We start from the raw sequence: 25,210 nt of genomic DNA, 5'->3' as shown, positions 1-25,210 counted from the left end.
GCTACTATGTGAATGTCATTATTGATCACACTTGAACTGGTATGCCAGTTCTGCAGAGACATTTGAATAGAGCCTAAAAGATATTTTCTGGATAAACTAAAAAGTGCTTTGCCTCTTTATCCATTCTTTATACATTACAGTACTTTGCACAAAGCTTTTCCAAGACAAGTCGAGCTGTTTTCATTTTCACTGCGAGCCAAGCCCCCCTTTTTCAGATGTTTGCTTTTCAAAGGTTTTAACATTTACAGTCAGAAAACATCCTCTTTTTTCTGTTCTCACTTTTATAAAGATGTTAAACTACAACGGGAAGAAGTACTTGTTTTTTTAATCAACACTACAACCAACTCTATTGTGGGGACGTTTCTCTTTTGATTGAAAGCTTTTCGAATGAGGATGCACGTTTTTCTGATGCTAAACTCCCTCTGTCCCAAGAGACACCCAAATACAGCTGAGTGCTCTTGAGAGCAGAAAATGAGTCATGACAATGAGAGTTGCTGTTTGTTACATACTTGCACTCACACTGAAGCATGTGACCACATCAGCTGGAAAATGTGAGCTGTCTCTTTCAATGACAACCCCCTCCCCCCTCCATACAGCTACCTGTGTTATTATCTGTAGAGCCTGGAGTGTTCAGATAACAGAGTTTTGTGTTGGAGCTTGTAACTACTCAGCCCGATGCATTCTTTCTTTTCATCAGTGTAGTTTGCTTAAAGCTGCAGTCTGCAAGATTTGTTGTTGTCATACGTAAAGTCCTACTTTTTGGCATTTTAAGAGTTTACATGATCTATCAGAACGCTTGAAGTTGAAAACGGTGACCTCCGTAGTCGCAAAATGCAAGAAATGCTTATTTTTTAACCGAAAAATAAAAAGTTATTCAACTTCCTGTCCCGCCCCTTCAAAACACATGAGAACTCGTGCACGTAGACGTGCACGCCAGATGCGCCTACACGACTCCTCATTCATCAACTCACCTGTCATTTGCGATCATGGAAGACACAGTAAGTAGACTAGCCCGTAATGAAGTTCAATAGTCTAGATAAATAAGCGTGGGGACGAGCCTACCTTGTATCGCGCGTGCACAATCGGTGATTGACAGGCAGCAGAGCCCAGCTCGTAAACCTGATTGGTTACCTTTTACCGGTCCGGTCTGCAATTTTGTAAACAAACCTGCTGGCTTTGGAGGGACCTAGCGGGACATATAGGGGACCTAGAGAACTCATTTTTTTTTGTATTGGGGTATTTAATGTACTACTTTCAGATTCCCCGGACAGTTCCAGGCATTATGCTTGAAAAAGAGTTGCAGACTGCAGCTTTAAATGGTTGGAATGCGTTTCAGCAGTCCAAACAACATATAGGCTCAGTTTGTTTGTTTGTTCCCTCTTGCATTGTGTCCACATTCATTTAAGATATTGCTGTTACTGTCAGATTTATCTGGTGTATTTTTGTATCATAGTGTTTTAAGTTGAGTTAATGAGTATAGGACTAGGTGAGCATATGTTTCACACTATCAGTAGATCAGATTGTGCCTGTAGGAAAAAAAAAAATCATAATTTTCTTAAAAGATGCAAGCAGCTTGAATTTTGTCCCTGAGGGTCTAAGGAAAAGGGCAGGAGGGGGATTGGACAGTTCTCGATTCCTGTTCCAGCAGGCCTAGGAATTTGTCTAGTATTAGTTGTGCTTTTAAGTGTTCTCTAATAACAATAGGACCATACATCTACCTGTCACATAGTTGGGAGATGACAAAATCCCACCCTGCTGCACATTACATGGAAATTTAACACCCTAATTCCAAAAAAGTTGGGACGCTCTGTAGATTTTGAGTAAAATCAGAATGCAGTGATTTGCAAATCTTATAAAAACCTATATTTTCAATTCAAATTTCTTGAAAAATATTAGCTCATCTTGAATTTGATGGCGGCAGCTCCTGTCAGCTAAGTTACGACAGGGTCAGCAAAAGGCTGGAAAAAGTAAATGATACCAAAAATTAGCTGCTGGAGGAACATGTTGCAACTATGTAGGTTAATTGGCAATGGATCAGTGATATAATCCTGTATTAAAATAGCTCCTAAGAGAGGCACAGCCTCTCACAAGTAAAGATGGGTGGAGGCTCAACAATCTGCAAAAAAAGCTGTTTACAAATTGTAGAGCAGTTTCAGAATAATATTCTTCAATGTGAAAGTCTGAAGACTTTGAACAATCAATCATCTACTGTTCATATTGCAATAAAAAAAAATCTGAAAATCCGGAGACAACTCTGTGCACAGGGGACTCAACAGAAAATCAATACTGGATGCTTGTGATCTTCAGGCCCTCAGGCGGGAGTGCATTAAAAACAAGCGACTTTGTCATGGAAATCTCTGCATGGGCTCAGGGACACTTCCAGAAATCATTGTCTGTGAGCACAGTTCATCCACACTTGCAGGGTAAAGCTCCATCATGCAAGTAAGAAGCCATATGGGAATGCAATCCAAAACAACGCTTCACTCTTCTCTGGACAAAAGCTCAATACAAATGGACTTGGGTAAAATTAGAAAAATGACGTGGAATAAGACAAATTGAAATGTGAAATTCCTTTTGGAAGTTCATCCTTCAGAATTAAGATCAAAGGGACCATTCAATTCAATTCATTTTTATTTATATAGCGCCAAATACAACAAATGTCATCTCAAGGCACTTAAATAATAAAGTCCAATTCAAGCCAATTGGAATTCAATTCATTGTAATCATAATTATTATTAAAAATAATCAGCTCACATTCAGCTTGTTAGAAGCACTCAGTTATCTCTGATGGTATGAAGGTGCATCAGTACCTATGAAAGTGGCAACTTGCACATCTGGAAAGTCATCATTAATGCTTAATGATATGTACAGATTTCAGAGCAAAATGTTCTCCCATCCGGACAACATCTTTGACAGGGAAGGCATTGCATATTAGCAAGACACTGCTAAACCATGCACTGCATCCTTTACAAAAGTTTGTCTTCTTAGTAGAAGACTACAGGCAGGTAAGACCTCTCGCTCAAAACATTTTGCACATCATGAAAATTTCATCAAAGAAAACGCAGTACTGTTGAACAGCTAGAATCCTATATCAGACAAGAATGAGACACCATTCCTCTGCCAAAGGTTCAGCAACCGCTTCCCTCAGTTTCGAGGTTGTTTACTGGCTGATGGTAAAAGAAAAGGGGATGCTACACGGTGGTAAACATGGCCCAGTCCCAACGTTTCTGAGATGTGTTGGTGCCATCAAATTCAAGAAAAGCTAACATTTTTCATGAAATAGTAAAATATGTCACTTTAAACATTTGATATGTTTTCTGTGTTTTGTGATGAAATATTGTTTTGGAGGTTTGCATATTAATAGCACTTTGGAACAGTTTGTTGCTAATCTGGAGATACAATAGAGCAGGTTGTCTTTCTGAACTGTGTGAAGCTGGAATCTTTTGGAGTTCTCTATTCAATTTAGGTCTTATTATAGAGCCCTTATGGCTCATACTATTTATCTATTTATTTAAAGCTGCTGAACACTAAAAAGTCTCAGAGCAGCCAATTGACATGGTCACAGTTAACTCCAAACAATTTCTCACTATACCGTCACAGATACAGTAGTAAAAGATTATGATGCTACTGTCACTATTTTTTCTTATGATCAAGCTGTTGTGGCATAATGAGCATTGATAGCATGCGGGTGACCTGGCTATGGTATATCTGCAATGATCCTGTAGTGTCTTACCACCGCTGGAGATGCACAGTTATGGAATGATTGACATTTTTTGACTGACTTAATTTCCTCTGTGTAGGATAGCCTCGAGCACAACAATAGCTCTGTTTCTGTGTGGTTTGTTCAGCTGTGGCATTGTTTGAGAAAGATTTCATTTAGTGGTCCTATTATAGCCCCAGACACAATCCTTTGGTCTCACTTCACTTTAGGAATGATCACTGTTCAGCTTGGGACAAAGTCATGCTTGGTTTCTGTTGAAAGTCAGTGACAGAAAATGTTAGAAATCACCGTTCTTTTTCTCAAAATCTGCTTTGGGAGAGAAAAATGTGGTATTTTGATAAATGAAAGTGCTTTATTTTTAAATTATGTGAGCAAAGATGAATGCTCCAGGTGGGGAGTGGGGTTTGGTGCTGTAGAATACCTCTTTCCTCATGTATTAATCAAGAGCAAATGATGGACTCTGTACACCAGCAGCATTGCAGCTACAGTATGTTGGGGAACTAAGACCATTTTCAACTTTGCGTTAAAGACAATGAAACATCTGTATTTTAGAATTTGGTCCATATGTTTGTGATCATTTGTAGCTTTTTATACTTCTCAAGGTTAGCTTCAGAATTCTTTGTCTTTTTCTAACTTAAAAGCTCGGGTGGAGAACACTGTTCAGATGGAATCTGGGTTCTGTTGTCTCTTATCTTTAATTACATTTATTATACTTTGTTATTTCTAATTATACTTTGAAGTGGTTTTTCTCCATCTAGCTCAACAAACGATCTCTTTCAGACTGATCTCTGGCTGTTTGTGCGGTTAAGATTTTAATCATAATTGGATCAAAACTGTTTCCTTATATATGAGCTGACTAGATAAATATGTTGTAGATATGAATGGGCAATGTTGTGTCAATCATTTCCCTTCGGTCTCATTGGAGTTTGGGCTTAGATTGATTTTGTGCAGTTGTATGTCACACTCTTTTGATCACTTTTGGGTTGCGCTTAACTCTGCCAACAGCATTTTTTATTAAAAAATAAAAATATACTAAAGCGACAGAAAGGTTATAGTCACAATATTCAAAATGAATCCGGTTTTGTCCTAGTTTTGTTTTTCTGGCATTCTGTGTGACCACCTGGTTCATGCACTTCAGGGCAGAATAAATTACATTCCTCTCTCAATCTGAAGTGCAGTGATCTGAATCTACCGGCCGAAGTGTGCTGCGCATGCTTAACCGATGTGGTTTCTGGAATGAAAAAAACCACACATATTCCGCTACTTAAGTTCCTCATCATTGTTTAAAACGTTGATTAAACTTCATGAAACATTAATGTCTGGCCAATTTAACGTCATATTAACACATTAGAACTTCCATCCATAAAGTGGTTGTTACATCAGGCCTTAAACACACATTTCCCTCCAGGGATGACATCTGCAGAGGAATCCGATTTTAACCACCAAATGAATTAAAACTGAAGCGTATTCTGTGGGAGCGGGTACAGACGAGCTCAGATCAGTCCATGGTGCGCTATTGGAAGCACTTGCATTTAGTAAGTTTGTGCCCTTTGGTGAAACACTTTCAAATAATGAGTGGTGTCGTATTTCATAGATATGTCTTATCTCCGTGTGTGTCCCTTTGCTATCAAACTGGATTTAGTGGAGCAGGTAATAAACCACTGGGTTATATGAATAATAAATTGGCTTGATTTGCAACATCAAACATTATTCATTGCAGTATGAGTGAGTGAAGAAGGGAATGATGAGGCGAATGGGAGCAACAAGGTAGAATAACAGGGTCAGGACCAGTTTATATAACACTCCCTTCGCTTTAAGCTTGAGTGCATGCAGCAGAGGGTTGGGCTTACACTCGTATGCGTCAGCCACACATAAAAACATTGCACCCCCTCCCCAAAGGGGTCTGTTCTAAAATGAGAGGCACACGCATCAGAAGGAACAACCGCCACATCTTGGTTAATCTTCACTCCCATCTGTCGAGAGTCTTCAGGGCAAGGGACAGGACCTTATTTAGAGCAGAGTGCTCAACCTAAAGGCAGGTAGATGGACTCCAAATGTGCATTATGGTGGAAACTTCTGTCCCCTCCTCCTGCTCACACTCTGCTCTGCTGCAGGAGGTAGTGTCTGAGAACAAACGACAATAACCCAACATGATTGTTCACTTCAGCTCTGAATAACTCATGTTCACTCAGCCTGTCACTGTACTCACTCCCATTAAATACCCTCTGCTTCACAAAGTCCCTGTGCATTTTGAAAGAGGATGAGTAGATTATTTCCTCTGTCAATCTAAGGGTTGTGTTTATCTAGTTGGTTCCACCAGAAAGAGCTACTTGTTTTTTCCTCAGAATAGCGAGCAGTTTAGAGGAAGCTCAGTAAGCCAGGCCAAGTTACATTTGCTGAACAGTTCTGCTCTTCTAATATCAAATCCCTGTTTTTATTCTTTATTTATTCTTTTTTTTGTGTGTGATAAGAGAGGGACAGTTGAGGCTGGCAACAACCATGTGACTTCTCGTCTTTACATTTTTGTCTTTGGGAACAGATCTCTTGGAACACAAACTCGTGCTTATACACAGTTGTAATAGGACATTTCACAAACAAGTTATGAGTAATGCAGATATGTGTCTTTCAGAGCTTTGAGGATTGTACCACCAGCTGAAGGCTGAAACTGCCTGAAGATCCAGTGACAAAATGCCAGAAAAACCTCTGCAATCCTGCAGGTACAACAATTTTTAGATGGTTCTGTTTACAAGAGGTCTGTTAAGTTACACATTATGTTGGTGATCTTTTTAAGTTGATTTAAACTGCATCTTCTCTTCTATTCAGGCTCTGAATCATGGGAAATGTTGAGAGCCAGAATGGGGACCATAGCCTATACAGTAATGGACGTGGCTATTTGTCCCGTAAGCACATGTCCCGGTCTCTTCGCATCACCAACAAACAGTCCAGACGCTCTCGCCATGCTTCATCAGGAAAAATAGAGCACAGGAACTCTGAGACGAGCACACGCTCAAGTAGCACCCCAAGCATCCCACAGTCCCTGGCTGACAATGGCTTGGAACCCTTCAATGAGACCAATGTGCTCCCGGACTTTGGAAGCCCCATTTGGGTGGATCGTGTCGCCATGAGCCTGCGGCCTGTGTCCTTTCACAATGATTTGGCCAGTCAGTCTGTGCACATGAATACGATGCACATCACCCTACCTGGTCCGACGGCAGAGGAGGTGCAGGATGAAGATGTGTACACAAGTGAGGTGAAATACCTACAGCAAACCCAGGACTGCTCCAAAGAGACAGTCAGCTTCAAAAAGAGGTCTAAATCTGCAGACATGTGGCGAGATGACAGCCTGGAGTTCTCCCTGTCTGATGTCAGTCAAGATCACTTGACCAGCACTGAGGAGATCATTGACATGTCCAATGAGAGGGACTTCGCCGACCGTGAAGGCCACCTACAATCCAGCCCCGCAGACTCCACTGACAGGGCAAATTCCCTGGATGAGCTGTACAGTAGCACGAGTCCAGCCCGCAGGCAGCCCCATGGCCGCTATGCCAAGTGGCATGACACCAACAGGTCTGTCAGGGAGGGTGAGGATGATAAGATGCTCTCCCCATCTGAGGAGGATGGGAACACATATGGCGCATACACCCTGCCCTGCCGACGTTCCCACTGCCTGTCTGAAGGCCTGAACAGTCACCAAGCCACATTGTGTGCAACTATGCAGGGCAGGAGAGCACAGACCATACAGGTAAGATCTGGAATCATTTATTAACTCGTCTTTTACCCCACTAATTTGATGAGAATAATCTCTTTTAAAATGTGGCACGGATGATAGAAAACAGAACAAATGCCTCTCTGACTCTAAAAAGCTGCGATGTGTTATTTCCCGATGAAACTGTTGTTTTTCTCAGGAGAGGAGACTGCAGTGATGGGAGGCGGGGAGCACAGCTTAAAGTCACTCCCAGATAGAAATGCCTCAGGCTATTGTTATGATAATCAGGGAGGGCCTGTGGAAGAGTGTAACAGTAAAATTTGTGTGGTGGGCCTGTCACGAAGGGGCACCGTCAACCTTGGTGAATGGAGCTCTGGAGCGCATGATTGGGTCATGTGACCAGATGGAGATACCAAGCTTTAGTGTAACCGCCTTCATCTCCCAGGAGCCTTTAGCCATGTGGGGAGCAGAGGGCAGACCCTCCGGTGCCACAGGAAGGGAAGGCTGTACTCATACAACAGTAGTAGCTTTTGCTGTGAGTCATTATTTTCAAGCAGAACCTCCAGATAAAGGAACCCACAGGCTCTTCTTAGGCTCTGGTTTCCTTTACAAATATGCTTCTATCTCATATATACAAAGATTGCTTAGCAGTCAGCCAGGGTAGTTGTTGCTGCCTGCTAACTTAGTAATGAAGAAGTCCTGGTTGCCATGCTGTCTCACCTGTCTCGTGCCTCTGCCACAATTCAGGATGTCACAGCCGGGGAAGGCAGCGAATATGAGGACAGCGGAATCGACGGGGTGATGGTGGAAGCAGAGCACCAGTCTCGACGCTACAAGACCATGTCAGCCTCCTTCTCCGTATGCTCAATGCACGGCAGGAACATGTTCGCTGGCAGTGACAGCGGCAGCAGTGGTGGCGGCGGGGCCAGCGAGTGTGTCCAGGGAGTGTACGAGAACTTTCGCCAGGAGTTAGAAATGAGCTCCTGCCAGACGGAGAGCTTGGAGGAGGCAGGCTCCGCCCTGAGTGACGAGCAGAGCACTATGAGCTCCGCCTACCAGTCTGATCTGTTACTCAGCATTGTCCAGGGGATGGTACGCAAAGCCGGTAAACTTGCTGTCAAGAACTTCCTCGTACATAAGAAGAACAAGAAAGTGGAATCAGCCACAAGACGGAAGTGGAAGAGTTACTGGGTGTCCCTGAAAGGTGTGTTACTTCCTTAATGTAGTCATAGCATTCTCTTTATAGCTCAACACTTTATTCAATAATGTCATCGTTATTATAGTACATACTAATTCCACACCACATTGGGTTTTTTTTGTATTATTAAGCAGCCTATGCAGAAACACTGCAGTTATACTGATCTAAAATATGTAAATTGAATTATATGTCACTTGACTATGCTTAAAATGAAAATTATAATACCTCTCTCAATGATAAGTCAGCTGTGCTGCACTTCTTAATCTTGGCCACTGGAGAGCAGAATTAAATCGCTTGAGAGAATCTGGGGAAAAACAAAAATGTCATTGTTGTTCTTTCCCTGGGACTGGGGCCAGCAGGTGTTTGTCCTTTTAAGCAATAGATTATTTTTGTTTTCCAGGATGCACTCTCTTCTTTTATGAGACCGATGGCCGTTCAGGAATTGACAACAACAGTATTCCGAAGCATGCCATATGGGTAGAGAACAGCATTGTTCAGGCTGTGCCAGAGCATCCAAAAAAGGACTTTGTGTTCTGCCTCAGCAATTCCTTGGGAGATGCATTTCTTTTCCAGGTAAGAAAATGTTATCATGGGCCTGTTCTACAAAGAAACCTAAGCGTCCATAACCCTAAAAACAGCATTTTTTTGCTTTAAATAAAAGGTTCAGTGTTGGGAGCAGATGGCCAATCACAAACATGGACAGAGCAACACATTTTGATAAAGAGTGAACAAATTATTATACTGAAAAACACTATTGCTGTAGCCAAAGGTTTATCAGTATCACTGCTCCAATTTAAAGCCAGAAATTGTTTAAATACTGCATGATTATAGCTACAAATCTGTGTTCAGCTAAATATATTGCTTAGATTGATTTTTCATGTAAAAGGAATAATTTCAGATGCAACCTTTGCAGTATTGAACAGTTTTTAGAGCAAATAATGAACAAACATAGAAACTTAGTTCAAGCCGGCCAGCAGACTTACTTGCAAATCTCATTAAATCAACAAGTACAAGGCTGACAGGCATTGATTACCTTCCGTTTTAGAAGTTTTAATCTATACATCTTGTGTAAATGCTTGTAGAAATGATAAGGTTTACTTTAAAGACTCTCGCTTCCAGCACTGTCGCAAGAGAGTTCCAGGCTATTTTTTTACTCAATGAAATGTTATCACTATCAATATGTATCACAAAAGTACGCTGGGTGGGCAGCATCAGCATAATTACTACAAATCCTGCTTCATAGAACAGTCCTGCTGTATAAGTAAGCTCATATTCTCCTATGGACGAGCGTTACCTCGTACAACAATATACCTTCTGCATTCCTTTGAACGTAGAATGTCCTGGAGCTGCTGTCATGTTTAAACTTTTGCTTTCTGTCCCACTTTAGACCTGCAGCCAGACAGAGCTAGAAAACTGGATCACAGCTATACACTCAGCATGCGCGACCGCTGTCGCCCGCCAGCATCACAGGGAGGACACGGTTCGGCTGCTTCGTGCTGAGATCAAGAAGCTGGAGCAGAAGATCGACATGGATGAGAAAATGAAGAAGATGGGAGACATGCAGCTGTCCGCTGTCACCGACACCAAGAAGAGGAAGACGATCCTGGATCAAGTAGGTTTCATATCCTCTTCTAACAAATCTCCTCTCACATAGTTCCACATTCATGTATTTGTGGAGGATTTACGTATGAAAAAATAGTCGGAAATTTGATCAGCATCTGCGGTCTGTTTTATTATTTTTCCAGTTCAACTTTTGCCTTTTCTTCGTTTAATTTGACCTTTATTATATAAAATAGCAGTAAGAGTTTTGGAAAATATGTCCAAACGTGAACTCTTTCCATCTCCTGCTGTTCTTTGTGACTTTGAACACAACGGCTAAACTCGGGAAAAGATAAAGAGATCTTCTTCAGGATGAACTTCCTGCTTTATGTCAGAGACAAACTCCTAAATATGATAAGTGCTTTTCTGTTTTTTTTCTGGTCCACGGCTTATATCAATTATTCTTAAAACAAAATCAAGCTATGTTTTGTTTGCTAACCTCCACTCATAATGGAAAGTGGGTTTTAATAGATTAATAGATAGATTGGGTTTTAAACAGGCAGATTGTCAGCGAATCAGGGAGCAGCATGGGTAAAAGTGAGTAAAAGATTTCAGAGCTTTTGTCCCCCTTAAGGCTGCTGATGCTACACATTGATCAGCTACCGATTTAAGCACCTCCCTTCTATTATTCTTTTCATGGTATGCAGTTGGCAATGGTCAGTGGCCCTCCATTTTCTTAATTAATTACAAAGCACATATTGTCTTTAATAGGTCTGTTTACAGAGAGAGAAGATCAAATTCCCTTTGTCCAGTCAGTTTGGTAGTGCCTGGTTGAAGCCGTTCAGTTTGGCAGTGTCAGCTTTCAAGTTGTGCAGAGCTGAATGGATATAGGAGAGCTCCTGAGAAAGCTGAGAAAGCTGAAACGCTCCCAGCCTCTATCTGCCAGGGGAATGTGCAGCATTGTTTCCTCGTCTCTGGGCTACTTGGCAGTAAAACAGAGCTATCCGCCATGGTGATGGCCACCTCTTCCAAGCACCAGTTCAGAGCTGTGACTGGGAGGGGACAGCCCAGTGAATAATCACAGTGTCCTGCTCTACTGCCCCAGTAAACATTAGCCATTAGGCAGAGAGAGTGCAGATTTGAGAAAACGGCTAGCAGAGCTTGTTGGGAAAAGAGGAGTGCATCCTGATCTGAAGTTGATAAACAAGAGCCGTGATAACCATTTATGTGGATGTGTTGTTCTGTCCCTCTTGTCTTGCAGATCTTCTTGTGGGAGCAGAATCTGGAGCAGTTTCACATGGATCTGTTTCGCTTCAGGTGCTACCTGGCCAGCTTGCAAGGAGGGGAGCTACCCAACCCTAAACGTCTCCTGGCCTTTGCTTCTCGCCCCACAAAGCTGGCAATGGGTCGACTGGGTATATTCTCAGTCTCCTCCTTTCATGCGCTGGTAGATATTATCTTTTTGCCCCTTCATGAATTTAACTGCCCATATGTAATTTGGTGAAGTAGAGTCTAAATGTGCTTCCATGAATTATCTAAGCTTTAATGCATTAACATTTTTTTTGCTCATGGATATGTCTTAAAACCGCTTAATACTTGAGTGACTGATGACTGGATTAAGTATACTTCAACAGCATTAACTGTTGCTGTGGAAGGGAGTAAACCTGTAACATTTTAGTTGCAAGTTTGTTCAATCTTAACACATTGCCCTCGTATTTATTTAAGTTCTTTGGATTTCAAGTGTTGCAACATTACTCTATCTCCTTCGAAATACACTCTGGCATCATCCTGGCATCACAGTTCTCCCGGGGACTCTCCTGGCAGGGAAAATTGATTCCAGAAACCAAAATGCTTTGTGTAAAAGCATGTTTTTCTGCAGTGATTGCTATTTTGGTACCAGGGTCTCACACAGGGCACCTTGGGTGGTTTTTGTTGCATATTGGCGTCCTGCTGCTGCGCCACGGTTATGCTCTCTAAATACAAAAGCAACTGTGGCAGAGAAAAACATCTATTTGATTTTTGTACATCATTAAGGTACTTTTTCCCTCACCACCACCAACGCAGTGCTTTACAGCAGGTGGGTGGGAAAAGCTGCGAGATTGTAGATCGGGATGTCAACAAAGAGACAACTGCTAATAGCTGCCCTGCAGTTTCAATCCTCTAATTTGCTCATCCCTGCATCCATCACTACCTGCATCTACACTTGGCCCAAAAATACTTTTGAAACATTGACAGGAGGAAAGAGTGAGTGCCCAAGTTAAGTTTAGACAATGCTTGTTCTTACAGGTAAAGTGTAGTTTTAAAGTTTAATTCTTCCTCTTTAATCCTTTGTAATGTTGCCACTGGTATAAAAATGCCATATTTGCTAAAACCCACATGAGGACTGACACTTTTATTAAAAGCAACTGCCTGGTGAAATTAGTTCTCACTGAAATCTTCATAAATACGTTTACCATGTTATACTGCTTTTAGCACGATTTAAACATAGATATCTGAACTGCTTTTTGTCATCGGCTCATCTTTGTTAACACGTTGAGTTACATTCAGCACTCAGGATGTTAATGGGCTGCGTTTAGAAAAGTCAGTTGATGCCACACATTTTTCTAAAAAGCAGAGTGATATGAGATCAAACAGATAGTTATTTATGTCTCATTGGATTTATATTGGCCCTGATTGTGCTATGATTTTTTGTAGGTGGCAGCTCGCACAGAGACTGGAGTGAGACGGCGAACACAGGCCATGTCCCGCTCCTGCAGCAAGCGCAAGAGCAGGTTCTCTTCCCTTTGGGGTCTGGACACTACCTCAAAGAAGAAGACAAAAGCCCACCCTACAGTCAGCCAGGTCCGTGTTTCCCCCATCGGCAAATAGTTTAGTTGTAGGTTTCAGACGTGACCACATAGGAATTTATTTTCCCCTTTCCATAACCAGTGATCCTCACTGTTCTGCCTTTGTTTTGTTTTTTTCCTTGCAGGTCTTTGCTGATGGTGAGCCGGAGAAGAAGCCTGCTGATGGCATATATGTTGATCCCCATAAGGAAAACACTGTAAGGAGGAATGATCCATAATCCGTTCTCTATGAATTTAATCAGTATGTCAAACAAAAGTGGAATTTATTTAACTAATCTTTAGCCAACACTGATATCAGTGATATTAGCCTTCTATGCATCCTTAATTAACAACGGTGACAACTACTCAGGGACATTAAAATTAATAAATTTCATTTCATACCTGAAACAGTTACGATCATATATTAGATATGTTATTTACATATAGATAGATATACTATATTTCCTGAAAAATGCTTAATTACGACTATTTTATGGGTGTATTGAGAGCAGCAATTCAGATCAAAATTACAGATGAGAAAAAACCTATTTGGGGAATGAATAGCGCAGCTGGAAATTTAATTGAATTTAATTTAATCAACTCAGTAAGTTAGTTGTAATGGTGCTTACATACTTTTGATGTCTGCGTTGAAAGAAAAGCGAGGACGGAACTGTAAAAAGCTTCCCACGGCCCAACACTGAGAGCGACATCTGGGTCCCTGACCACCTCACTCCCTCCTGGGTTTGCCTGCCAAACGACCAGCCGGTGTTAGCTATCATCCAGCCAGGGGAGTCTGCATTGTGTGTTCTTGAATCCATCTGCAAGGTAACGTAACCATGCCTTGAATTATGCAACCTGACCCATGATTCATAATGCTTTTTAGCTTAAGATTTGTGTTCCCTGCATGTATCTACATCTTAGGACGATTGTCAAGGATGCTTTGCTTGTTTGGCTAACATAATTTAACCAGAGAAATGCCAGTTTTGCTGTTTTTCAAGACACATTTTTGCCATGAGACAAGATAATATCTCCTTTTTGTACTCATCGCACAGGCTCATGAGCTGGATCCAACCAAACACTACTTACGACTCAAATTCCTTATTGAAAATCAAGTGCAATTCTACATTCCCAAACCAGAGGAGGATGTTTGTGACTTGGTATGTGCTTGCTTGTTTGAACGTGATCTTACACATCTTAGCTCTTCTTTTCCCACTGGCCTTCTTAAGCTTTTAAAGATCAAGGAATTAATTTCAATGGGAGTCATTTTAAGGGAATATATGACAGATATCACACTTGGCAGAGTGCTACAGTCATAAGAGAAGCTACTGTTTTGAACTCTAAATAGGCTTTGCATTCTCTAAGTTCTCTCTAGAGAATGAGCTTCCTGGGAACACTATACATCAAAACATACTTTTGGAGACTCCTAATAGAAACATCTGTAATCGTGACATAGTACACAGCGTCGTTCATAAAGACATAGAAGAACTGCTTTGTCTGAGAACACAGAAAATGAATGCTCTCTTTTCCTGCTGTCAATAACCCACCCACCACAGTGACTAAAGTCGGCTGGTGTTTGATGATTAATATAATAACTTCTCTTTGTCCTTCACAGCTTTACAAAGAAATTGAGCTTTGCTCCAAAATAACAAAAGTAATCCAGTTTGATAGAGATGAATCCTGCATGATTGGTTATGGTAAGAACATTTTTTTGTATTCAGTTGTGACACTGCAGTAAACATATCATGTGTGTTCTTGTTTTGAGCAGAATCAATCTAGTTTTTTTCTACCTACTCATGACCTGTTTTTCAGACTCTGATGTCTATGAGTCACCCTTCTCTCGCTGAACTTTTCGTACCTCTCCATCTTTCCTTTTCCTCCTAAGGTTTCTCCATCTCGGTGGTGGAGGAGGATGGAGTACAGCAGCTCTACATCACTGATGTGAAGGCAGGCGGATTGGCCTTTGCTAAAGGTTCATTTCACTTTATTTTTGACAAAAGAGCTATCTTTTTAGACACTCAAAGGATAAAAAATATGTGAGTTGCTGTTCTCAGCACTCACCAAGGTAGATTGACATTTGTTCTTTTTTCCGTTTCTCTTTAAAATGCAATAAAATAGGCTTAATTAACAGGTAGGGAGGGGTTTAGAGGACAAGTTATTTCTGAAAGAGGTTGATTACTATAATCATAACCACACTGACTCTCAATGGCCTTGATGAGGGATGATGTTGAATATAACACTTAACTACAACCGCTTCACATTGGCAACTCTGCTGTAATTATTCCACAGGTTTGTGTGATGTAAAGATAGTTCAACAAACAGACAATGTTTAACCACTGCTAATTACATTAGTGTAAATTCAAGCTGTCGGTGTCTCTACTTTCCAGGACTAAATGCAGGGGATGAAATACTCCAGCTAAACGGGAAAGACTCCCACAGTCTTAATTTCTCTGACATGAAGGCAGCATTCTCTCAAGCTTCGCTGGCTTTGACGGTCAACACTCTGCCATCTGTGGAACGCCGTCAGCTTTGCTACCTACCGCCGCGCCGCTCAGATGCATCAGAAGATCTCTACACTGATATCTTCTCCCAGAGTCAAGGTGAAAAGCACTTTCAAATACAGCCTGTCGTGCTAATCTGGTACATGCTAATGTTTCCTTTACTAATTTAAAGTCCTTGGTACAATGACAGGCCCAAAGGGTTACTTGAAAAGTTTAATTCCTAAACATCACCAACAGTGTATTAAAGCAGTTTACCAGTTCACATGGTGTGACACAAAAGAAAAAGGCAAATTTCAAGCTTTGATTTTTGTTTTCCACAAGATTTCTCTCCAGTGTCCTGAATGACATCAGCTTGATTTATGCAAAGACTCTGAATCTACAGGGTTTTAATTATGGAGGATAGGCAGCTGTGAGAAAATTAGTGCAGTCAAACTTTGTGCATTATTTTAATATGGTTCTAAATTTACAAAGAAAAACAATGATAAAGGGGGAAATAAAATGATCTCAAAAAGTCTCATGAGGGGTGGTCGGTGGCGTAGTGGGATAAGCAGGCGCCCCATGTACAGAGGCTTCAGTCCTCGCTGCAGCTGTCCCCGGTTCCAATCCCGCACCGGACGGCCCTTTGCTGCATATCATTCCCCCTCTCTCTGCCTCCTGCTTCCTGTCTCTCTCCAACTGTCCTGTCCATTAAAGGCATAAAAAGCCAAAAATAATAATAAAAAAATGAAAGTTTCATGAAGCTCATTGTTTTTTGTACGATGCAGAGGAAATCCTGGACGATGGAGTGGGACTGTTGCTTGAGAGTTCAGGAGACAGCCTGGATGACGACTCTGAGATCTTCAGTGAGTTTGATGAGTGCAGAAAGGTAAGACCACAGAAAACATGTGACAGTACATCTTGGATCTATGCTTGTTTTTGTCCTTCACAGCATCCCTCTCAGCTTTGTGTTGTTATGAAAAAAAGCACTAATGAACATTTTGCTTCAGCACAGATTAAGTCACCATCTGTTACTGGCTCATTTTATCTTGTTTAAAAAAAAAGCAGTGCAGTTTCCATCCATATTTACATTAAGGTGTTGCTTCTCAACATGTAAAAGCCTGAATAAAGTTTGTTTTTTCCTTTCATAACGCAAAGCTGTCACAGAATTCAGCAGCCTTTGTCATCATTAAATTAAAAGAATCTAACTATTGAGAATTGCCTTCATTAAAGAACAAAGTGGATGTTTTGCACTTGGGGACACGAGGCAAGGCAAAGCATTCCTTCTGAAAGTAACAGCTTTGTGGTAGACGTGTCTTTGATTAAGCTTTCTTTTTAATCGCATGGTTAAGTGTGGTTATTGGGAGGGTATGGTGTATTAATTTTAACCCTAAATGAACAACAACACATTCCTAACTCTGAGAGTCAGGATAAGCTAAAAAAAGAGGAATAAAATCTCAAAATATATTGCTTTGACTTACGAAATGGCAATATTTTTTTACACTGATTAAAAGAAACGGGTATCATTAGGGCAACATTCTCTAATCATCTCTCTGTAACTACCTTCAGGAGGAAGATTTAAGACAATGGTTTATAATTAAATCATTTCTCAATGGCACTGAAAGAAGTCCAAAGATCGGTCCCCAGTCATCCCCTTTTCCCCTTCAAACTCTGGGCCAGCCCCATTACAGGTTGTTTATCTGCGATCTCTCTTTAACTTCTTTATTTATACGGTTGCTTGCTGCTAATTACTGGATGAATTCAAATTAGTTGTCTTTTTAAAACTGATGGTATTATGGAAGTCGAATCCTTTGTCTTATTAAGCTGTGCTTTTTCAGCTTTTAGTTTTAAGTCAGTTGCCACAGTTTTTTTTTTCCTTTGAGGTTCTATGTTTTAAAATAAACCATTCCAATGCATTAATGCAAAAAGTTCATTTGTCTCAGTCTGGCATTGAAAGTAGTTGATGAATCAGTATTTGAGGCTCGGAGATTAATGAAAATTTTAGTCTACCGTATTAATGGCCCACCAGCTGACAATTAGGACGGCAGAATTATACAGATGTTTGCTAAGGGAACAACAGATCTTTCTGCAGTCAGTGAAATTATCAATCAGTTGGAAGCTTGTTTCCAGAAAATAATACTGTGGAAGCAGTTTTATTTTTTTACTTTCAAAATGAATTGATTTAGAAAATGTATGACTTCTAAGTTAATAGATCTTTGTTAGTTCAATAATCCCCCTCGACTCTCAAATTTCCATTTGTTCTGAACATTTGTTCCATTTGTTCATTTCAGTGAATAGTTGTTTGGCTTTAGTACTTAATGAACTTGCAACATTCATGATTTTGTCCTATACTCAGCAGTTCTCGCTGGTGCGTTGCGCTGACCACTGCTCAAAATGATGTAACCCAGAAGTGTACAAAATGAGATCTTTCCACGTGTCTGCAGTATGTTATGGCTGGCTGAACAGCTAAGCACAGAGCCACTGGTCTGCCACAGGCTAGCACAGGCCAAAGAAATGTAGCCAGGAATACAACAGCAAGTCATTCCAGTATTGTGCATCAGCAATAATGGTAAGCCACTGGGACGATCGCAGTTCAAGGCCAGGAAGGTCAGCCAATGACTACAGCTCATCAGGTTTGGTAAATTCAAATTGTTCACCAGGGAACAGATCTCCTCTGCTCCTGCCATCAGAGGAAGGCACAGCACACGGTTGGCTTTGGATATTATATAACTGTAGCTTTTGTTTTGAGACTGTATATGGGGTAAATAGCAGCATAAATATTGTTTTCTGTTACCATCACGATGTTCTATTGTAACAAATGTTTTTGGCAATGGAATCTATAATGAAAATAATCCTAACAATAGAAATAACGTCTTTTTATTCCCTTTAATTTCTTGATTGGCATCATTCGGAAATAATTAATCGCGTAAAGGTGCTGTTGACATATGAGGTAAAGCTAATCATCAAATTTGCTTGTTAGATAAGTCTATGTCAGAGATGTAGGACAGCTACATATGTGCTAATATTAGCAGGTTTGTGCAGTACTTGACATTTCCTAGGACTCCTGATCTAATCACAGAAGCCAGTAGCTCATATACTTTGGTATTAATTATTTAATATATACTTCCCACACTGAAAAAACCTTCTACATCAGTTTTCCTCTGTGCTATCCTCTATGTTCTGTAGCCTACTCCGATGCAGCCCCCCCTCCCGCACCTTCTCTCTGGATTCCTGCATTTATATTCTATTGCTGTGTTGCTTACCGAGCCAATCCCGTTTCAAAGCAACCTTGAGGACGAAGCTCCTTCCCTCCTGCTGCTTTGCTCTCAGTCCAGTCAGGGGGATTATCAAGACCCATTTACAATGATGCCAGAGTTGGCCAGATATTCACCCTTACAGTCACACTGTGTGCCTGAGTTTGCCCAGACTGTAGAGAAGAGGGAGAGGCAGAGAGAGAAAACGGCAGAATATTAGTGACAGAGAAACAGCAGACTGTGAGGGCGCAAAAGAAGGGGAATTGGAAGGCTGTAAGTGCTGGTGGGCGGAGAGGAGGAGGCTGAGCAGCTTCACTCATCCCTCATCACAAGCACCACAGCATCTTCTTTTATAAAACAGGGAAGACAAAAGGGCTGAAAATGGGTTTGAGGGACACAGTGTAGACTTAATTCTGCAAAGCCGGGGGTCTTTTTCTCTTTGGCACTTTAATTGACGCTGATTGTCCACCGACGCCGGCTATGTCCGTCCTGAAGTGGAACAAGCACAGAAAGCGCTCGTCAGACTCCATCTATGACATGCTTCATCTGGTGAGATTCCTTTGATGCATCTCTCTTCTTTACATAACTTCCTTTTGCTGCTGCTGTAATGGCTGTTGTCTTAGTTAGAGGGGGGGGGCAAACACCTTTGCTTCTCAACATTTGTTTCACACTCCTTCTTGGCTGCTAAAGACAGGAAGCTGTGAGTCATCATTGTGTCGCAGAGTTGCCCCATAATCACTGGAGTGCTCCACAAGATAATAAGGAAATAAATCACTGCGTGCAAGAGCTAATTTTCCACAGATCTGACCCCAGACAACTTGGACTTTACACGACTTTGACAAACTACCCTGAGCGTTGTTGCAGTGATTGACTGTTGGAGAGTTTTCTCCCTTGCCTTGTCAAGCTGTGATCTGAGGCTTCTGTCAGTTTCAGAGGGGCAGATATGTAATCTTCTCTCTATTTTATGTGAGTGCTTTGATGGTTTCTCACTGTTTAATCTATATTTTAAAAGATAGGGGATATAATTGACTCTGGCATCTCAGTTTCACCCATGACATCCCATGTAATTTACATATTTTTCATAATATGTGATAGCGAAGGCTTTGTTCTTTCTTTCTGTGTTCTTCCATCCTCTTTCTGCCATGTCATAACTGTCCATGCACGCAGAGCTGCAATGGTGTTAATTAGCTAAGACTGTGTGAAGTATGACTGGACTGTGACTGTGTGCTCAATAAAACTTGATGCGCTTAGTCGAACAATTAAACAGGCTGTGAAGAATTGGATTTATTTCTAGTCCTATACTAAGTCTCAAAAGCCTATCTTAGACATGAAATATCCAATATTAATGGCTTAATCAGTCTGATAAAAGTAGTATTCCTCTTTCAGATAGGTTCCATTTTAATGTTCATCCAGGCTTTATTCAGATGTGCCCACAGTGACAGGGCTCTTCGTGGTTCATGTTTCATACCAACCACGTATGGTTAAAAGGTCACACTTTGCTTACTATGACATGATATGTCATGTTACCGTCACAATTCATATAAGCCTGATTGATGTGCTGTTAACAGGGGCAACTTTTCTACATGTTCAAAGGTTTATGTGCAAGAGTTTGAGCATTTACACAGCAGTAAACAGCTGTTGGCTATGCAAAGTTTTTTGTTCATAATGGCCCTCTTATTAGAGAGGCAAGTCACACACTCGCTGTCGGCTGAAATCCGAGCCTCTCTATCTGGTGTTCTGGCAGCCAGATTGACCATCGTCTCATTCAGACAGTGAGCCAAACAAATTCAGTTTACTTTAAAACCAAGAGGGGACTTCCAGCCCGTTACATTTGTTACATTCTTGCCTGATCTGAATTCATGAATACTGAATCAGTTTTGAAAATTGGTTATAAATCTCTATCCACATGTATACAAATGGTTGGGTGGAGCAGAGATACATACTATCTACATCAGTATTTACATACTGTTTTTCACCATTTTAGGTTTTGATGTCTTGATCAACATCTGCTGCTTTGGTTTAATAGCACCTGAGTCAACGGTGCCACTAACTATTTATCACTTGACTCTTATATTCAGCCCTGAGGATTCCAATAAGCATCTATTGGCATAAACGTCATGTACCAGTATTTTGTTGTAAAGTTAAAAACTGAGGTGCTGCTGTGGACACGTTATGTCTTTAAATTCAAATGTAAAACACAAGGCTGATTAACAGAAGGAAGGCTTTTTTTCTTCTTTGGAGCAGCATATGAGTGTCAGTTAATAACGTGTGGTGATGATGAGCTCTTTGTGAAAAATATTTCCTAACCCTAACCCTTGGACCCAAATACCTTTTCATCTTGAATGACTAGTCGTGTGTAAACTCTTGACAGGTCATTTATCCTTGCAGATTAGACATCGTACCATGATGTCATTGATGAAGATACAGATTTGCTGAACTTTGTTGGTCAGTGATGTTCATAAAAGCCTTTCATATACCTCACAGTGGTGAGTGTGATAACTGGCTGCACTGAGGAATTGCACGGCACCGTGATAGACGGTATCCAGAAGCTTCTCTTACTGCCTGGATGTTTCTTCATTCTTTTTTGATAGCAGATTCAGCATACAAGACATCTCAAAAATCAATTAAAGACAGTATGATTTATTTAAGCAAATTTTTTTTTATGTTTTCAAAGTGGAAGCAGACTTTAAGCAGTAAAAAATCTTCATTTTTTTGAGTAAGATGATACATTTAGTGTCTCATTTGTGGACAAAAAAGAAATCACTGAACATTTCCAGAGATCTGGTTAAATTTGATTAATAAATAATCAAGCTGAACAAGAAAAACCTCGCTCGAGCAGTTTCTCTTAAGAATTCTACCTGTAACTTCTGTCTCTGATTTATGGGATTGTGTTACATGCACATAACAGTTTGGCCTGGAATGTCGACGCAGATATTTCGACAGAAGATTACAGCAATGATGGAAGAGATTGAACCTAGATAACATGTGTTAGACTGAGCAATGGGCTAATAAACAAAGACAAGCCTTGTATCTAGCAAGGAATGAGGTGGGAGTTGTGATGTAAAAGATGCCCATGGACTGTATTAATGAGATCAAAGTAGGAATGAAATTACATATATAGAAATTTAGGATTTTTATCTAAAGCTATTTACAAATGAGGAGCAACATTCAAACTGTGGTACCAATAAAACCCCTGGCCTATACCGCAAATGCTAAATCAATTTATGTCAATTTAAATGACAGATTACAAGTAGTGAAGGAAAAGTTATATAAAAGTAGTGCAAAAGTGCAAATAAGTGCAGTTTATATGTGGAGCCTCGACTGTAAAAAGGCTATGCTGTGACTGTCTTCTTCATAGAGATGACAGTACCACACACAAACCTGGGAAGGACATTTGAATAGAAGTTGCTCTGTAGGCAAGCTTTAGTGACGCTTTTAAATGTAAACACAAAATCAGTCGTCTTTTTTAAATCAGAGAGGGGAAGGTCTGCAGATCAGTGTGAGCTGGAATATGGCAAATGCCCACAAGCTGGTATCATCAGCATAAAAAAATACAGTACTGTGTTAGAAAATAAATATCTTGTATAAAAAGTAAAAAATAATGGCTACAATATGTAAATGTTTCTCAAGGTTCAAATATCTTTAGACCACCCGCTGGCAGAAACATCAAAACACAGACGGCATCTTATTCTTGACAAATGTTGTGACCAAAAGAATCTAAAGCATTAGACAGATACTCAAATAGTGGAGCCCTCGTTACTATCTAAATGGTTTTACTTGTATACATGAGCTTTGTCAACTCTTTTTCAGCAAATAGTTGACCAGTTTCTCCCAGTGTGGATGCTTCAGAATAAGCAGAAAATGTAGTTTGATGTTACAGTAAGATGCATTTAACAACAGCCGTGACTAACAAGTCCTAGTTGATCTGGGGGCTGCCTAATGATTTGGGGAAATTTGTCAAGCGGGACAAATGGCTTTCAAGCCTCACATGTGAATGTCTGATTAGATAACAATATGGATAGTCCCTGTCATTTTCAAACATGAGAAGGGCTGTGGAAGTCATAGAATAACACACTGTTCGAGTCGTCACTTTTTTCATTTTCCTTATCTTATTTATCCTATGATAGAAGAGAACACAATAGAACGAAATGCCTGTTTCTACTGTCTGCTCAGTGGGGAATCTTGAAAGAAATTCCCCGTAAAATTAATATTGCACTTTTGTTTTGTACATTCTATTTTATGCAAAGGACATAGTTGTTTTGATGTGCTGAGCCGTGTAGATTGACAGGAGCTCAGATCTTAATTAAGATTATTTTTATCTGAGAATTCGAATGTTCCATCCCCTGCAGCTGCGTGGAGGCTATACTATTATTATTTCTCAGAGGAAGTAGTAGGTGTGATCGGATACATTTGCTTCTGCCAAGTTTATGAAACACCGCATATTATGAGGCAGAAGCATCTTAGTCCCCCGTTAGGCTCTTACACCTGCTAGGTTTACCTGTTGTATGGCCATAACTGCCCCGTACAACTTTCCCAGTGAAAGTAAATAGTTTTAGATAAATTAATTCAATAAATTATTAAAGTATTAAATCATCTTCTGATGGATGTTATGAGAGCCTTTTTGTTTAGTGTTTTTATTAATATGAAAAACTAAAGGGCTTTTTTTCAATTTTTCGCTGCCTGAGGCCGTAGCCTCCTGCAGACACAGTAACTGTATTTGTTCAGGCTTTTGTTGAGAAGGGTCTATTTTTGTCCAAAATAATAGTCTAATGCACATCAGGGTCGGTCACCACGGCAACCCATACTCTTTGTAGACAGACTGTTGTGTGTATATTTTGATTCTGTGAAAGAGTTCAATCGTTACACCACTGATACATCAGTAAGAAGAAAAAGCACAAGGGAAAACAGGGAAGTCAGTGAAAGAGAGGGGGGCGGAAAGTCATAGTTATGATAGACTGAAAATAGACCAAATTAGTGCAAATGGTTTTTTTAGAGCTGCCTCTCTGCCTCTTTCCAGGCTCACTCTCTGCACAGTCATGAATCAGTGCAGATCGGTAGGTAGAAGGTGGCGCTTGCACAATAATATTTAAGGTGCTGATCGATTGCTGAGTGCATATTTCTTCAGGTTTGGATTATAATTGAATCATTTTTAATCTCAACACTTATCTGTCTCGTTGCTTCATTGCAGAGTACGGAGCAGGTCGCTGCTTTCTGTCGCAGTCTCCATGATATGAATCCCTTGGAGTGTGGGTCCTCTTCGCCGAGCCCGGACTCACCCTTTCCACCTACTGCAACTCCCCGACAGCTTTCTGATGCCGACAAGCTTCGCAAAGTCATCTGTGAACTTGTGGAGACCGAACGCACCTATGTCAAAGTCAGTATCAGTCGTCTTACTTGTACAAGGAAGATGGTGTTTGTGAGTGCGTATGCTGCCCTGTCCATCGATCTGAGTTTTTACCTGCCTTGGCTTGTGCTTGCCCTACGTATTACCTATCTTATATGAATAATTGATCTTAGTGTCCCTGGAGATATGAGGGGGGCACAGCTGTGCCCTTGCCTGGATATTTTCCAATTCCTTCCAATCCAGAATGAATATGGCTCACTGGAATAACTGGGTTAGAGATGGTATATAATGGGATAATGTCAGGGCTGTCTAAAGTGTTCTACCTCATATCAGGGGGCACAAATGTACTTATCGTAGAAATCACATCATGCATGATTGATCATGTGCTGTACAACCTTCGAAAGGATGGTTTGTTTTTGTTGGGCGATTTGTTCAAATTAGGGACAGTCAGACATGTGGGTGCACAATGTTTCTTTGTGTGCAGAAGTGGTACTTGAAGTTGAATTGCTAATAGCAACAAGCCATAAGCAAAATACTAGCACGGACTTTAACTGCTAATTAACTTTGAAAATATGAATGCTGCAATTGTTGTTCATATGATTTGTGTGCTTGTCTGCCTTATTGAACATTACCTAACCAAAGTATAAACTTATTTATTGTACCTTTGTAAATTTCAGCTTGTTACTGATGTGGATCATGCAGTTTGTTAGCTCCTATTTTCTGCAAAATATTACTAACTATTTCTATTTAATTATTTCTATGACAGTCTGAGCACAGGAACATTTAGGCTCTTTTGAATTTTAAACTACTAGTGATTGCCAGGCAGTCGTTGTAAGTTGTAAGGCAGTTAGGAATTAGCTGTTTTACATGGCTTATTAAATATTTATACCATAATTTTCCTTAAAAGCACATGCAGAAATGCCTGTTCCTCTGGCTTTTATTATGGGTTCAATATTTCCTTCTCTTTAGACCTATTTTGTTGTGAAATATTTGTAAAAATAAAAATTTAAAAAGCATTCAACTTAATTACTGTCGGTGAACCTGAATCAAACCCATTTTACTCTTGTTCTGCAGGATCTCAATTGCCTCATTGGGAGGTATTTAACCCCACTGCAGAAAGAGACCTTCCTAACTCAGGATGAGGTATGT

At 40.5% G+C, this 25,210-nt stretch overlaps 1 protein-coding gene across 4 annotated transcripts in view; it reads left to right on the top strand.

Annotated features, from left to right (window-relative positions):
• The window catches only part of LOC142388136 (rho guanine nucleotide exchange factor TIAM1-like), a 45,010-nt gene that overhangs the window by 14,118 nt on the left and 5,682 nt on the right, over positions 1-25,210 (top strand). For 2 of the 4 annotated variants that reach the window (XM_075473065.1, XM_075473067.1), the window contains exons 2-17: positions 6,351-6,438; positions 6,545-7,463; positions 8,175-8,631; positions 9,026-9,198; positions 10,013-10,237; positions 11,426-11,611; positions 12,859-13,005; positions 13,136-13,207; positions 13,644-13,814; positions 14,042-14,146; positions 14,602-14,683; positions 14,872-14,958; positions 15,374-15,586; positions 16,252-16,352; positions 23,906-24,091; positions 25,136-25,204. In XM_075473065.1, coding sequence (XP_075329180.1) covers positions 6,555-7,463; positions 8,175-8,631; positions 9,026-9,198; positions 10,013-10,237; positions 11,426-11,611; positions 12,859-13,005; positions 13,136-13,207; positions 13,644-13,814; positions 14,042-14,146; positions 14,602-14,683; positions 14,872-14,958; positions 15,374-15,586; positions 16,252-16,352; positions 23,906-24,091; positions 25,136-25,204 — 3,183 coding nt within the window. In that variant the 5' untranslated portion in view covers positions 6,351-6,438; positions 6,545-6,554. Of the gene's footprint in view, positions 1-6,335; positions 6,439-6,544; positions 7,464-8,174; positions 8,632-9,025; positions 9,199-10,012; positions 10,238-11,425; positions 11,612-12,858; positions 13,006-13,135; positions 13,208-13,643; positions 13,815-14,041; positions 14,147-14,601; positions 14,684-14,871; positions 14,959-15,373; positions 15,587-16,251; positions 16,353-18,757; positions 19,267-23,905; positions 24,092-25,135; positions 25,205-25,210 lie in introns of those variants that run through there. The other 2 variants (XM_075473066.1, XM_075473068.1) reach the window with 2 other exon arrangements.

Source organism: Odontesthes bonariensis, chromosome 9 (genome assembly GCF_027942865.1).
Source record: "Odontesthes bonariensis isolate fOdoBon6 chromosome 9, fOdoBon6.hap1, whole genome shotgun sequence".
NCBI lineage: Eukaryota > Metazoa > Chordata > Actinopteri > Atheriniformes > Atherinopsidae > Odontesthes > Odontesthes bonariensis.
Note: the sequence above shows the minus strand (reverse complement) of the source record. Positions and strands in the feature narration are given on the sequence as shown.